General features: G+C 41.1%; 1 protein-coding gene across 1 annotated transcript in view; it reads right to left on the bottom strand.

Annotated features, from left to right (window-relative positions):
* Nucleotides 1-14,308, bottom strand: part of LOC307249195 (uncharacterized protein) — a 37,605-nt gene that overhangs the window by 1,986 nt on the left and 21,311 nt on the right. Inside the window, exons 27-38 of the mRNA XM_080025834.1 lie at nucleotides 14,002-14,166; nucleotides 11,012-11,058; nucleotides 9,829-10,354; nucleotides 9,218-9,562; nucleotides 6,744-6,784; nucleotides 4,850-4,952; nucleotides 4,556-4,636; nucleotides 3,786-3,899; nucleotides 3,219-3,326; nucleotides 2,931-3,012; nucleotides 2,583-2,811; nucleotides 620-2,429 (exon numbers count right to left, since the gene is read on the bottom strand). Coding sequence (XP_079881960.1) covers nucleotides 620-2,429; nucleotides 2,583-2,811; nucleotides 2,931-3,012; nucleotides 3,219-3,326; nucleotides 3,786-3,899; nucleotides 4,556-4,636; nucleotides 4,850-4,952; nucleotides 6,744-6,784; nucleotides 9,218-9,562; nucleotides 9,829-10,354; nucleotides 11,012-11,058; nucleotides 14,002-14,166 — 3,651 coding nt within the window. The remainder of the gene's footprint in view (nucleotides 1-619; nucleotides 2,430-2,582; nucleotides 2,812-2,930; nucleotides 3,013-3,218; nucleotides 3,327-3,785; nucleotides 3,900-4,555; nucleotides 4,637-4,849; nucleotides 4,953-6,743; nucleotides 6,785-9,217; nucleotides 9,563-9,828; nucleotides 10,355-11,011; nucleotides 11,059-14,001; nucleotides 14,167-14,308) is intronic.

Here is a 14,308-nt window from a genome sequence, read left to right as displayed (position 1 = left end):
TATTTAAGAAAAGAAGCATTGACTGGGGATGTGGATTGTTACCTTGTATTAATATTGACCCATTATCGAGACTCAAGTCTTTAGTGATACAGCTATCGATACTTTTCTATTATTTGGTTGAAAGATGAGGCAACACTGTCAACATAACTGATTTTACTTCTAATGCGAACATAACTTGTTATTAAACCGGTTCAACTTCCATTAGCTGCGAAAACAAGTTTCTCACTCTTCATTCACATCTGCCTAATAATCCTTTTGATGAGCAAACCTGAACACATCACATCTTAAACTGTACGCAACTTTGTTTATTTATTTAGATAAACGCTCTTATCATGCCCAATTCAACACACACTGACTATTTATTCCACAATCTTTAATGGACAATGAACCTATGCAGACCGGTGATTGGATACGACCCTAAAGTGATTGGATTGATTAGATTTAAACGTCGTGACTCGATTCGAGATGTAACATTATGTTATAGAACCTACTGGACTCGATAGCAGAATCAATAACGTTAGTGAAATTTCAGGTTTTGAAAGAAACAAAACAGGGTGCTTAATATAACTGGGTGTCTAGCCCCATCCCTCCTCTTTACATGTATCATGTGTCCACCTACAGAGCTTTGTTGGAGGCTTTGACCACTGGCAGCAGCCTCAGAAGAGCCTCCTCTGAAGCAGAGTATTTATTCAGGTCAAACACGTCCAGATCTTCTTCTGATGACAGTAAGATGAAGACCAGAGCTGACCACTGAGCAGGAGACAGTTCATCTGAGGAGAGACTTCCTGAACTCAGGGACTGTTGGATCTCCTGCACTAGAGAACGATCATTCAGTTCATTCAGACAGTGGAACAGATTGATGCTTTTCTCTGAAGAGATATCCTCACTGATCCTCTTCTTGATGTACTCAACTGTTTTCTTGGTATCTGTCTTCTTGTTGGTGTCTGAGCTACTTCCTGTCTGTGTCAGCAGACCTCTTAGGAGATTCTGATTGGTCTGCAGTGAAAGACCAAGGAGGAAGCGGAGGAACAAGTCCAGGTGTCCATTTGGACTCTGCAAGGCCTTCTTCACAGCACTCTGGTAGAGATGTGTTAGTTTAGATTTGTTTCTGAAGACTTTAGACCGCCAGGATGTTTGTTCATCAGACATCAGATTGACTCCAGAGTTGATGAATGTCAGATGGACATGAAGAGCAGCCAGAAACTCCTGAACGCTCAGATGGACGAAGCAGAACACCTTGTCCTGGTACAGTCGACTTTCCTCTCTGAAGATCTGTGTGAACACTCCTGAGTACACTGAGGCTGCTGTGATATCGATGCCACACTCTCTCAGGTCTGATTCATAGAAGATCAGGTTTCCTTTCTGCAGCTGCTCAAAAGCCAGTTTTCCCAGACACTCAATCATCTTCCTGCTCTCTGGACTCCAGTGTGGATCTGTCTCACCTCCTCCATCATACTTGGTGTTCTTCAGTTTGGCCTGAACCACCAGGAAGTGGATGTACATCTCAGTCAGGGTCTTGGGCAGATCTCCTCCGGTCTTCAACACATCCTCCAGAACTGTAGCAGTGATCCAGCAGAAGACTGGGATGTGGCACATGATGTGGAGGCTTCGTGATGTCTTGATGTGGGAGATGATTCTGCTGGCCAGCTCCTCATCTTTGAATCTCTTCCTGAAGTACTCCTCCTTCTGTGGGTCAGTGAACCCTCTGACCTCTGTCACCATGCCAACACAGTCAGGAGGGATCTGATTGGCTGCTGCAGGTCGTGTGGTTATCCAGAGGCGAGCAGAGGGAAGCAGTTTCCCCCTGATGAGGTTTGTCAGCAGCACATCCACTGAGGTGGACTCTGTCACATCAGTCAGGATCTCATTGTTGTGGAAGTCCAGAGGAAGTCGACACTCATCCAGACCGTCAAAGATGAACACAACCTGGAACTCTTCAAAGCTGCAGATTCCTGCTGCTTTGGTTTCAGTAAAGAAGTGATGAACAAGTTCCACCAAGCTGTACTTTTTCTCTTTCAGCATATTCAGCTCTCTGAACGTGAATGGAAATGTGAACTGTATGTCCTGGTTGGTTTTGTCTTCAGCCCAGTCCAGAGTGAACTTCTGTGTTAAGACAGTTTTCCCAATGCCAGCCACTCCCTTTGTCATCACTGTTCTGATTGGTTCATCTCTTCCAGGTGAGGCTTTAAAGATGTCTTCTTGTCTGATTGTTGTTTCTGGTCTGTGTGGTTTCCTGGATGCTGTTTCAATCTGTCTGACCTCATGTTCATCATTGACCTCTCCAGTCCCTCCCTCTGTGATGTAGAGCTCTGTGTAGATCTGATTCAGAAGGGTTGGGTTTCCTGCTTTAGCGATCCCCTCAAACACACACTGGAACTTCTTCTTCAGGTTAGTCTTTAGTTCACGCTGACAAACTTCAGAATAACTTCCTGAATTAAAACAGTAGAAATAAGATCATTGAGTAATCATAATTTAAAATGCAAACATGAATGCATACACACATATTTCCTCCTTCATCTCTTGAGAATTTGGTAAATGTCCCATTTCACGTTCATGTTGAAGCTTTAGAGAAATCCTCTTACTGCTCCACAGAAGGTCAGCCAGCTCCTCCTGCTTCATTCTCCTCAGGAAGTGCAGTGTGATCTTCAGAAATGCTTCTCTGCTGCTCCTCCTCTGCTCTTCATCCTCACCATCCAACACCTCCTCATCCTCCCTCTGACCCTCTAAGCATTCTGGGTAATCTGGACTCAGAATCTTCTGGATCTTCTTCAGCTCGTTCTTCACAAACGTGACGATGTTTTCCTCCAGCAGCTGCAACAGAATATTATATGAAACATCAGAAACATGATGGACAGACTGACGGTCCAAATAAAACATGGAAGTTATTGTGAACAGAACAGATGTAAAGTAGTTGTTGTACATGTACAGACCATGAATGTGGAGTCCAGGTGTGTTTGTTGCTGCTGGGCAGACCGACCACTGGGACCCTCTGAGACCTCCTGGTCCAACACGCTGTCGGAATACAGATTTATTATTTCTTTATTATTATTCTTCAACAGAGATAAAACAGGGATAGGGAGGGGAATGACAGGCAGAGAAAGACCCTGGCTGGAATCGAACCGGGTCTGCTGCAACAAGGCCAGAGCCTCTATGGGGGGCACCATAGAGTTTCCCCAATTACAGCAAATTTAAAGGCACATTACTTTTTTAAGTCTTACCAAGAGGAGAGTCCATCTTTAAACGTTAGAGGTTCAGCCTTTGACCAGTCGCTCTTGAAGGACACACAGCTGGGTCCAGGTCCAGGAGAGTCCAGTCTCTGATGGATCCTGGTAGACAGAGAGGAAGAACATACAGAGACAGAAATTCACCTTTTAATCTTCAGCCACAGAAGCTAATGGAGAAACAAACAGCTAAGGGATCCAGGTAACACAGATAACCTGTAAAACATGGGCTGCCCTGCACTCTTCTATTCAGAACTGATGAGATTCTCACCACTTTAGGTAGTTAAGTTAAGTATCTTATCTTTATTAATCAATTTAAACGAGGCACATTGAAATTTGTCTCATCCCCTCTCAATTTACTTCGAAGGGGGTCAGAGCACAGGGTCAGCCATAGTTATTATATTATATTATTATTATTATTATTATTATTATTATTATTATTATTATTATTATTATTATTATTATTATTATTATTATTATTATTATTATTATTATTATTATTATTATTATTATTATTATTATTCAATGCTGCAGACATGATAAAGTAACTTGATGTTGACTTACTCTGTTTCTGGAGAACGTCCTTTGAAACAAAGTGGTGGCTCCTTGGAACAGTCGCTCTTGAAGGACACACAGCTGGGTCCAGGTCCAGGAGAGTCTGGTTTGTCATGTTGGATCCTGATGGAATCACAACAATGTAAAATGCTTCTGAAGATTATTGTTTTAGTTTTGAATGTTTTAATACCTTAAAGAGGACCTATGATACTTTTCGACTTTTATGACCTATAAACGTTTTTATAATGATTTATAGTCATGTTTAACCATACTAGAGTATCAAATAATTACGTACATGCATTTCGACGTATTCCCTGCTGACCGTCTGGGGTGGCTATGCAGAGCACTAAACACTATGGCAGCCGGTTGAGAACTAACTTGTTCAAATTTCCGGGTTTTCTCTGTCACGCTCGGGTCGTTTCTGTCATGTTTCCATGTATGGTAATGCTGCCGCTCAGGCAAGCTCCGGCTGCATGCCCCCACCTTCCTGAAAATCTCCCGCTGCTGGAAGGAAGGTAACCAATCACAACGGAGTGGGGTTTGCAGCAGGGGGGAGGGGGGAGGGGCGGAGAAGCTCAAACCAGTGTGTAGAGAGAGACTGCTGTGCTCGCTAGGGTAAGAGGAAGAGTGTCCCGAAAATCTACATAGTTTTTTGTGATGTGATTCGTGTCAGGTTGCTCTATAGCAGTTTTTAACAAGAAATTAAGACCAGAAAAGTAGTATAATAGGATCTCTTTAAACAAATACAACGTAAAATAAATTATTTAATAAATGATTACTGTTGTCCAGCTTTAAACTTCATAGGTTCATCCATAGACCGGTCACTCTTGACGGACACACAGCTGGGTCCAGGTCCAGGTCTGTTCAACACAACACACACACACACACACACACACACACACACACACACACACACACACACACACACACACACACACACACACACACACACACACACACACACACACACACACACACACACACACACACACACACACACACACACAGCTTTGAGTGTGAATAATGATGGTGCAGTGATTTGAGTCATGGACAGTTAGAGATCCTCATGTCACCTCTGAGCTTTGGTCTGGCCGTCATGTTCCCCACACAGAGTGGTTTTAGAGGGAGGGACTCCCTCCTCTCTGTCCTCACTCTGATCCATAGCAGAGCCCACACCTTCACACAAACACAACAACATGTTCATTCATTACAACAAGCTTTACATCACAGGACACATTAGTTCACTGTCACTAACAGACACAAACATTCAGGGCTGACAGAAACCTGGTTGGATCCTGGAATGAAGTGGTAACGTTAATATCACAAGCTAACTACAACAAAGTAAAAATGTTTACAACAAAGCTACTTCACAGCCTGCCACTTACATTTAGAGTCACACCCTCATAACTGCACTGTCTAAAATCAACATCAGAGTGATGTGATAACCTGTTCAACAAGTGACAAGTGTTTTCAGTGTGTCCCCGCCTCCTCTCCTTTACCTGCCTGAGGCTAATGTTGATCTATTGTATTTAGAGGATGTGTGTAAGAGATGTGTTTATATTGTTTATGATCTGTTTGGCATTGAGTCTGATGCTCTTATACTTAAAGGCCTACTTCACCGGTTTTAATATGAAGGTGTATTGAATTCTGAGATCCTATGTAGTATAAATGTGCAAAGAAAATTGAAATCGGTTCATCCTAGCCTGAGAAAAGGCAGAAAGAGTGTTTTTTAACCCTATACTCTCCTTCTCGTGACATCACAGAAAGAGAAATATAAGGTTAAAAAAAACTTACTTTGTAAATATTACTGTGATGTCTTTTACTTTGACATCACAGTAATATTTACAAGTACGTTTTTTTTAACCCTATATTTCTCTTTCTGTGATGTCACGAGAAGGAGAAATATAGGGTTAAAAAACAGTCTTTCTGCCTTTTCTCAGGCTAGGATGAACCGATTTAAAAAAATGTTGCACATTTATACTACATAGGATCTCAGAATTCAATACACCTTCATATTCAAACCGGTGAAGTAGGCCTTTAAAATGAGTGTTTCACTTGATCTTGACATTTTTTTTTGCATCATCACAGAAACTCACTCAGTATCAGATAAATCACAAAATAGAACAGATGGTGACATACAAAGTAGATCAGCAGCAGATATGATGTGCATTAAGCTGTATTAAAAAAAACATGGACATAGAATATTGACATGGATGCTATTGAGGAAAAACTAAAATATTAATAAAAAAAAACTAAATCCAATATTTAGAGTTATGTCCTGTGTAGTATTTATTTCTGGGGCTGATGGGTCACTGGATCACATATTGTGGAAGCTTCTGAAGATTTTTTTTTTCTTTGTTTAAAATGAATGAATTTCACGTCATCAATCAAAATATGTGTGCTACTGCTACATGATCCACATTTAGTATAATTGAATATGGCCAAGTCAGCATGAAAATAATGCATTTTGTGTTCACTTCACAGTATTTTATTGACGATGACATGTGGTTACGTATTAAAAGACTTAATGGGACATTTTGTCATGAAATGGCCTTTGAGGTTCCTACTTTTAAATCTCACTAATCATTTATTTATACTTGTTTCACGACTAATAAATGGCAAGCACAAATGTTTCCATGATAAAAGCAGCTCAGCCAAAATGATTCAAGGTGTGGGACCAGTTCAGACACTCCCTGCATATTTCACTGATGACGTGAGCTCATGTTACAATCAAACTGCCGTTGATTCAACTGAACAAAACTAACAAAACTACATGGAAATCTTTCTAAAGTCACAGTTCTTTAACACAGACAGAAACTCTACAGCATATTACAAATAGATATTAAGAAACAGCCAATCAGCATCAAGAAACATTTCTACCGTCCAGTTAAACAGCGACACAGCACAATGTGATCAAAGTGATCCTGATGATCAGACATTTACAGGTTTCTCTGGGAGGATTCTCACCTGCTGAACTGACTTCAGGTCGACTTACAGACACTTTCCACCTTCATGTGTGGAGGAAACACTGGGAGAGAAGACGCTGCTCATTTCATCCTGCTCAGTCCTGCTGTGTGTGTGTGATCTGAGGACGCCGTCACACCCTCATAACTAAACAGTCCAAAACTAAACAAATTAAAGTCACGTGAAAACCTGTTCAACAAGTGAAGAGTGTTTCCAGTCTGTCCCCGCCTCCTCTCCTTTACCTGCCTGTTGATCTATTGTACCTGTGTGTTAGAGATGTGTTTATATGGTTTATGATCCGTTTGGCATAAAATATGATAATTTTGTGAGTTTTCCATTTGGTCTTTACATTGTGTGTCACCATTTCTCCATAGAATTACATCATCACAGAAACTCAGTCAGTGTGGTGTAGTTCCAGTATCCGTCCACTAGATGGTGCTATTGATATTCAAAGTTAATCAGCAGCTTGTGCATTAACATGTTGAAGAAAAACACATGGATTTTCTATAAATATATTAAAGGTTCAGTAAGCGGAATGGTCAGTTTAGCTAACTTCCTGTCACTGACTGCAGTTAGCAGTCCCCTCCCTCGTCCCCACGTCACCACATTAATGCACTGCGGTCGTCAAACAGTGAGTTTTTTAGCATCTCAGATAAGTAAGTGTGATCAAATATTATGTGCATTAAGATGTTGAAGAAAAACACATGAATTTTCTATCAATATACTAATATAAAAAACAATAAACACTAATAATCCAATTTAAAGAGTCATATGTGTTTATTATCAGGAAATTATTGAATTAACGTTTTCAAAGAAAGATCATTTTGACTCATGTTTCACATCAAAGGGTTAAAAAAACAGAATTAAATTAAAGACCAATTTAACAGAAAACTAAAGTGTAGAAAAACACAAAATCTTCAGTGTTAGCTTGTTGGTTTGGTGTCTGGGGCGTAAGCAGCTGTTTCTGCCTCTTCAGCTGCGTTCAGCTCAGATAGAAAACTCATAGTTTACACCTGGACTCCTTTCACTGCTTCAAGTCGTTCTGGTGCATTCTTCTATTTTTCCTCCTCATTGTCCTACAGCTGTTCTCTAAAATAATGTGTTTTTGCAGCGTTTTTTGGGGATTTTTTTCGTTCTTTGGGTGTTTTTTGCTCCATTTCTTTGGCCGTTATTTTGACGATTGAGTGGTTTTCCTTTTATAAAAAGAGGGGGAAAAACTGATAATGGCAACAAAAAAGTAACAAAAGAGTATTGCTAAAATAGGACATCACAAATAAAAGTAGAACAATTGTCCGTTCGGGCTGTTTTTTTTGGTGCCTTTTCGGGGGACTCTTTTTGGGGACTTTTTTCTACTGAGTTCTTTTTGACCCAAAAATCGTTAAAAGCGCAAATAATGCATCAGAATGGGATAAAAGTATGTGTTCTAATATTGTGCAAGATGTTTTCTATGTATTTTGCGACTCTCTTTGCTTTTTTCATTGTCCTTCAACTGTTCTCTAATATAATGTGTTTTTTGCAGTGTTTTTGGGGTGGTTTTTGCTGCATTTCTTTTGCCGTTATTGGGTTGATTGGATGTTTTTTTACAAAAAGAGCATGAAAAAGTGGAAAAAGGGGACAAAAAAATTACAAAAAAGGCGAAAAAAGATGTGGTTAACAAAAATGACATCACAATTGAATATAAAAACATTATCCGATTGGTGCCTTTTTGGGGCATTTTTTTTAGCAGATCTTTTGACGAAAAAGCTTTAAAAATATTAATAATGCATCAAAATATAAAAAATACATGTAAATATTTAAAAAAGCAACATACTGCAGCAGGCCATAACAAGTATGTAGTTTGCATGCAGTATGTTCCAATTTGTACAGGTATATTTCGTCATAATGTCGCGCCTTGAACTTGCCTCTTAGATTAGATTAGATTTGTTTCACTTTGTCATAACACAACAACAAGTTACAATGCAACACAATATAGGTGGGTCTAACCAGAGTGCAAACATCGGTTTTATGCAATATGCGAATCATTAATTACAATAATTTAACAGTAAAGTGAAGTCCAAGTAGTGCAAATAGAAAATGCAAGTGAGCAGTAGGGACTAGGCAGTATGAGATAGAGATGGGTATCTTGTAAGCAGTCTAACTGCTGAGGGGAAGAAGCTGTTTTTAGTCCTGTTTGCTTTGCCTGGGAGGCTGCGGTAGCATGCCCCAGAGCGGGTGTCACGTTGGAGGATGATCAGTCCATGGTTGGGGTGAGAGGTTGATGATGTTACCTGGCTTTCGTAGGCACCTCTTCTCATATATAGAGGTTATGGTAGGGAGTGTGTTATTGGTGATGCGTTGGGCGATCTTCACCACCCTCTGCAGTGATTTCAGGTCCATGATGTTTCCGTACCAGACTGTGATGCAGGTGGTGAGGATGCTCTCGATGGTACAGCGGTAACAGTTCAACAGCACTTTGGGAGGATAGATGGATTTGAGACAGTTTCCTGAGGAAGATGATGCGTTTGTGGGCTTTCTTGAAGAAGGTTGTGATGTTGGGGGTCCAGGAGAGGTCCTCAGAGACGTGGACTCCAAGGAACTTAAAGCTGGTGACACACTCGACCTCCTCCCCATTGATATGGACAGGGGAGTGCGTGACTGTTTGGTTCCTTCTGAAGTCCACAATGATCTCTTTGGTCTTGTGTGTGTTGAGGACCAGGTTGTTGTTGGTGCAACACTCTGCTATGTGCCAGACCTCCTCCCTGTATGCCGTCTCCTCATTAATGCTGATGAGCCCGACCACTGTTGTGTCGTCTGCGCCATGTGTGTTTGAACCGTGCACAGGACTGCAGTGGGAAGAGGGAATAGAGGAGGGGACAAAGCACGGAGCCCTGAGGAAGACCAGTGTTCAGGATGAGGGTTTGGGAAGTGAGTTTTTCCAGTCTGACATGCTGGGGTCTGTTGTTCTTGCTTATATATCCGTCTCATTGCGGTTGTTTTCACTGGGAGGCTCAGTCCTTGTGATGTAACTTCTGCTGCAGTGGACTGTGGGTCAGAACTTTCATAAAGCTGCTGGTTTAAACCACAGGACTGGAGGTTGTCTCCCTCCTACAGATGACACAGAGACACTGAGGAACTCGACAATACCCCAAACCCAGGGTAAAGAGGTTCAGTGAATGTGGTGTTGATGGTGTGGAGGTGGATCAGTGAGTCAGAGGAGACTCTGTAGAAGGACAGAGAGCCAGCAGGACAGTCCACATACACTGCTACTCTGTGAGAGACAGAGGAGGAGGAGATGGATGTTCTTCTGTTATTGTGACAGACACAGTAACCACCACGATCAGAGCAGATCAGACTCCATGACTGATCATTCCATCCAAACACAGAGTATTTTCTGCCTCCTTTCCTTCTGATTCCTCTGTAACTCACTGATATATCAACCTCTCCTCTCCACTCGACCTCCCAGTAACGGCGACCAGTCAGACCATTACTACACAGCAGCTGATGCCAGGAGTCAAATCTCTCTGGATGATCAGGATATGGCTGCTTCTCCACCACACATGTCACCTTCCTGTTGTTGTCAGACAGTTTGAGGTTTCTGTTTACTGTGTTTGTGTCCAGTGTGAGTTCACAGGAATCTGATGGAGAGACAAAGACACAACACAGCAGCAGTTTATCATCAGACACCTGAAGGGTTTATTCTCTGATTGTGTCCTGATGTTCATTTCTATAAAGTTTAGTGATGACACATTTTGTCTGTGGTGTAAAGAAAACCTGAAAACCATTTTTGAGTTAGAGATACTACAGAACCTCTTGAGTAAAGTAAAAAAGTATCTGATTTTAAAATTATTTAAGTATGTGTAAGTATAATCAGGAAAATGTACATAAAGTATTACAAGTCAAAGTGACTGTCCTACTATTATACTGTATATTAGATTATTATGATATCATGCATTTAAAAGCAGGATTTGTAGCTGGGAATAATTTGCAAATAAGTTTTATTTTCATTGTGGATTTAAGTTGTTATTATTTATTTGTATTAAATATTTATTGTTTGCCTGGTAACAAGGGAAATGATTGAAAGGAAAAGCAGCAGATTTCCAATTTGGCAAGTTGGAACCATGACATTCCTGGAATATTTGCATATTTGCATTAGGATTACGTTATATCAAAATAAATACATTTCTCTCAATGCTCAAGTAAAGTAAAAGTGCATACAACTTGCACCTAAATACATTTAGTTAAAATACACGTCTGCATTTTGTCTCCATCAGTCAAACTGAATCCACACTTACACTTCCTCACACCAGGTCTTAACCTCTGCTCTCCACCGTGGTCCACCCTGGAGGAAGAAACACAGTCAGAATGATTTTCTATCAACATGAGTCCTAACTGCTGTTCAACATGAAGCAGTGTTCCTCAGTGTGTCAGTGTGACAGAGAAACAGGCTGAAACTGATCAACTGTCTCCACCATTCTCTCACTGCTGTCTGACACAAGAAGAAGATTATATATTTATTAGGGCAGTAAATCGATTAAAGTATTATGAAAACATAATATTTATATACTTTAAATACAGTTGTGGCCAAAATGATTGAGGGGGGTCTGGTAGCCTACACTGTTCGGATCAACCAGTGATTAGCATAGTCATTCAAAAACTCTGATATGTATTTTACAACAGCCATCACCTGTTCCTGAGGCTGAAATGGTACCACACCATAATACTATCCCTCCATGTTTAACTGTCAGTAAGAGACACACATTTTTATATCTCTCCCCCTCCCTCTGTCGAATCATACACTCTTCGCCAGTTGCCAAACTGTTCAATCTTTGACTCAAAAGTCCACAACACTTTAAACCAACCTTCATTTGTACATTTCTTGTCTTTTCTTGTCTAGCAATTTTCAGGTGTTTGTCTCTATTTTTCTCTTTCAGTAATGGTTTCTTTGCTGCTATTCTGCCAAGTCCTTCTTCTCCCAGTTTCTAACGCAGTTCTTGAAGACATTGTTGCATTAGCCATTGTGTTGTTGATCTTGTCAAGCAGTTAATTTAAAGGTCACATATTATGCTAAATGCACTTTTTAAATGTGTTCTAACATATCCATGCGGCCACGGTGTGCCTAGAGACTGCCAAAATATAAAAAAAAATAACAATCTCTCCTTTTCTCACTCTCCCCCTCTCTGAAACCCCCACCCCTCCCCCCCAATATACTCCGTTCATAATTCTCACGGTTTATGACGTCATAAACTGCACAGCCACATCCCCATATTTTCTATATAATATATGTCCATGCTTCCGATGCTTCCCTCCCACATTAGTAACCAGAAATTTCCACCGTGCAGTAGTCTATGATAAAAAAAAAAAAAAAAAAAAAAGTCTATGATAACCCCACCCCCCCATTTCTTATTGGTCCACGGCCCCAAAATCCCGTGGCCGAGATCCCATGAGATCTCCTCTTGAAAATTTTCCGAGCGACAGCCATGTTGCTTTCCCCGCTAAGCGACAAGATGCCCATAGTAGCCTACAGCCTGAATGTTACATACACCAACACAGAATGCTTTTGCTCAGAGTGGCCAAGTCTCACGCTTTGGCCGTGAGACACACGCACATCAACCAGTTCACACGCTCACACGCCACACCTCCAATTTCTCACGCAGAGAAATGAATCCCCGTAATTTTTTATTTTTTTTTGGTACTTTTACTTTGAAAGTCTTATTTTGAAAAGCTAAACGGACTGAGTTCCGTGACATCCTCTTTCTGAACGCGCGTTAACGTTATGCTTTGATGTGCACTGTGCATTCGAAGCGGGAGGCGAGCATGGACATATAAAGGAGGCGAGCCCCCTACCTGCACCTTCTCTTCCGAGGTGTGTGTTGATAGCGTGCCAAGTTACCGCTGATAAGAATTGTGTCCCCGCCGGCCGGTGAGCGCGCGTGCATCAAACATATTAACCCTTCAATCTCACTCAAGTAAATTCAGAAGATCTTTGGATCGTTTTGATGTCAAAACTGTTCTCTTAGCTTAGCTCCAGCCCGGAGCCTCTGGGTAACAACACTGTGTTCGCAGTCACGACTCACGTAGTGTCTCTCTAGTATTGCGAGAGCACGGCAGAGACGGTGGGAGAGCCCCATGGCCATATAAAGAAAGCCCGGCAGAGAGGTGGGAGGGGCCAGCCAGATCGCACAAATACAGCTCATCCTGAGACCAGAGGACAATCAGGGTATAGAGGCTTGCTACAATAAATGATCTGAATGGGTTTTTCAGCAAACATCTAAAAAAATAAGTATTAGGGACTACTTGGACCATATAAAATTGACAGCAAAGTGCATAATATGTTACCTTTAAGGTCTTTTCTCTGTCCTTAAGACTAAGAATTTCCAGATGCTTCACTTGTCTGTCTGAAAGTTATTATTTTTTTTTTATATACATTGCCCTTGTGTGAATTGGTGGCATCATGGCGGTCTAAAGTGTAGTTTATAGTGCTCGAGTAAAATAGGCCTGACTTCTTTCTTTGTAAGGAAAATGAAATCAATCTCTTTATCATGGCTCTAATCTATGTTTTATAGAGCATAATGATGACTTTGTAGATATTTTATTTGTAGGCCTATATTTTAAAGCTGGGGTATGTGATTTCTGATTGGTCAAATTTAACATGAGCTGTACACTTTGACCAATCAGAGCGAGGCTCCGATTCTCTGTTCTTATTGGCTGTTGGGACTGTCCATTCACTTTGGCACGACGTTGTTGGTGTAGAGCGTGTCAGAGAGGGACCATAGGGGAGGGACCATAGAGAAAATGTGGAACGGTTGAGGTATTAGGATTCGAATCTCCATCCCAACTGCCATTTTCTCCCCAAAACCTCCACCCCAGCTTTAATGGCCAATTCAACAAAAATAACTGAAAACATCAGTGTTCTTACTGTATAATTTGGGACATCACTGTATATATCACCCCTAGACATCTTTAACAGCTCCCTTCGTCATTCCATCCTGTCCTGAAATCTTCCTTTGTACTGAATTGAGAAATCGATTTTGAATCAGATCCAGGCATTACAAAATATTCAAACTCCTAATTACCTTACGCCACTCTTAGAAGCAGTTAACTGTCTATTTAGATTGATTCAAAGTCTTCAGTTTGTTTAATTGTTTTCCTATCACGGCTAGGAACCAATCAGATCTCTTGATTTGAGCTACCAGTTCTGTAAGAGAAAACACATGTCCTTCTTCATGATGGACCAGAGTGGAAGGACACCAGCAGTGTGTGAGCTCTTGTTGTCTGTCCATACCTGAGAGTGTCCAGTCTCCAGTCTGGATCCTCCGACAGCAGCTTCACTCCTGAGTCTCCAGGATGGTTGTAGCTCAGGTCCAGCTCTCTCAGATGGGAGGGGTTGGATTTCAGAGCTGAGGCCAAAGACTCACAACCTTCTGTTGTGACCATACAGCCTGACAGACTGGAAATAGAAAAATATCATGAATTCAGTGTTTTAGAAAATCATGTCAGTGGGAAAATCCTAGAGATGTTGACCTGCATTACCAACATGACCCTAAAGCTGGATGAGATGGATTTAAAAGATCAACCGTTAAACAAACAAC

This window comes from Ammodytes marinus, assembly GCF_949987685.1.
Source record: "Ammodytes marinus genome assembly, chromosome: 4".
Taxonomy (NCBI): domain Eukaryota; kingdom Metazoa; phylum Chordata; class Actinopteri; order Uranoscopiformes; family Ammodytidae; genus Ammodytes; species Ammodytes marinus.
This window is presented reverse-complemented; position numbering and strand designations above follow the sequence as displayed.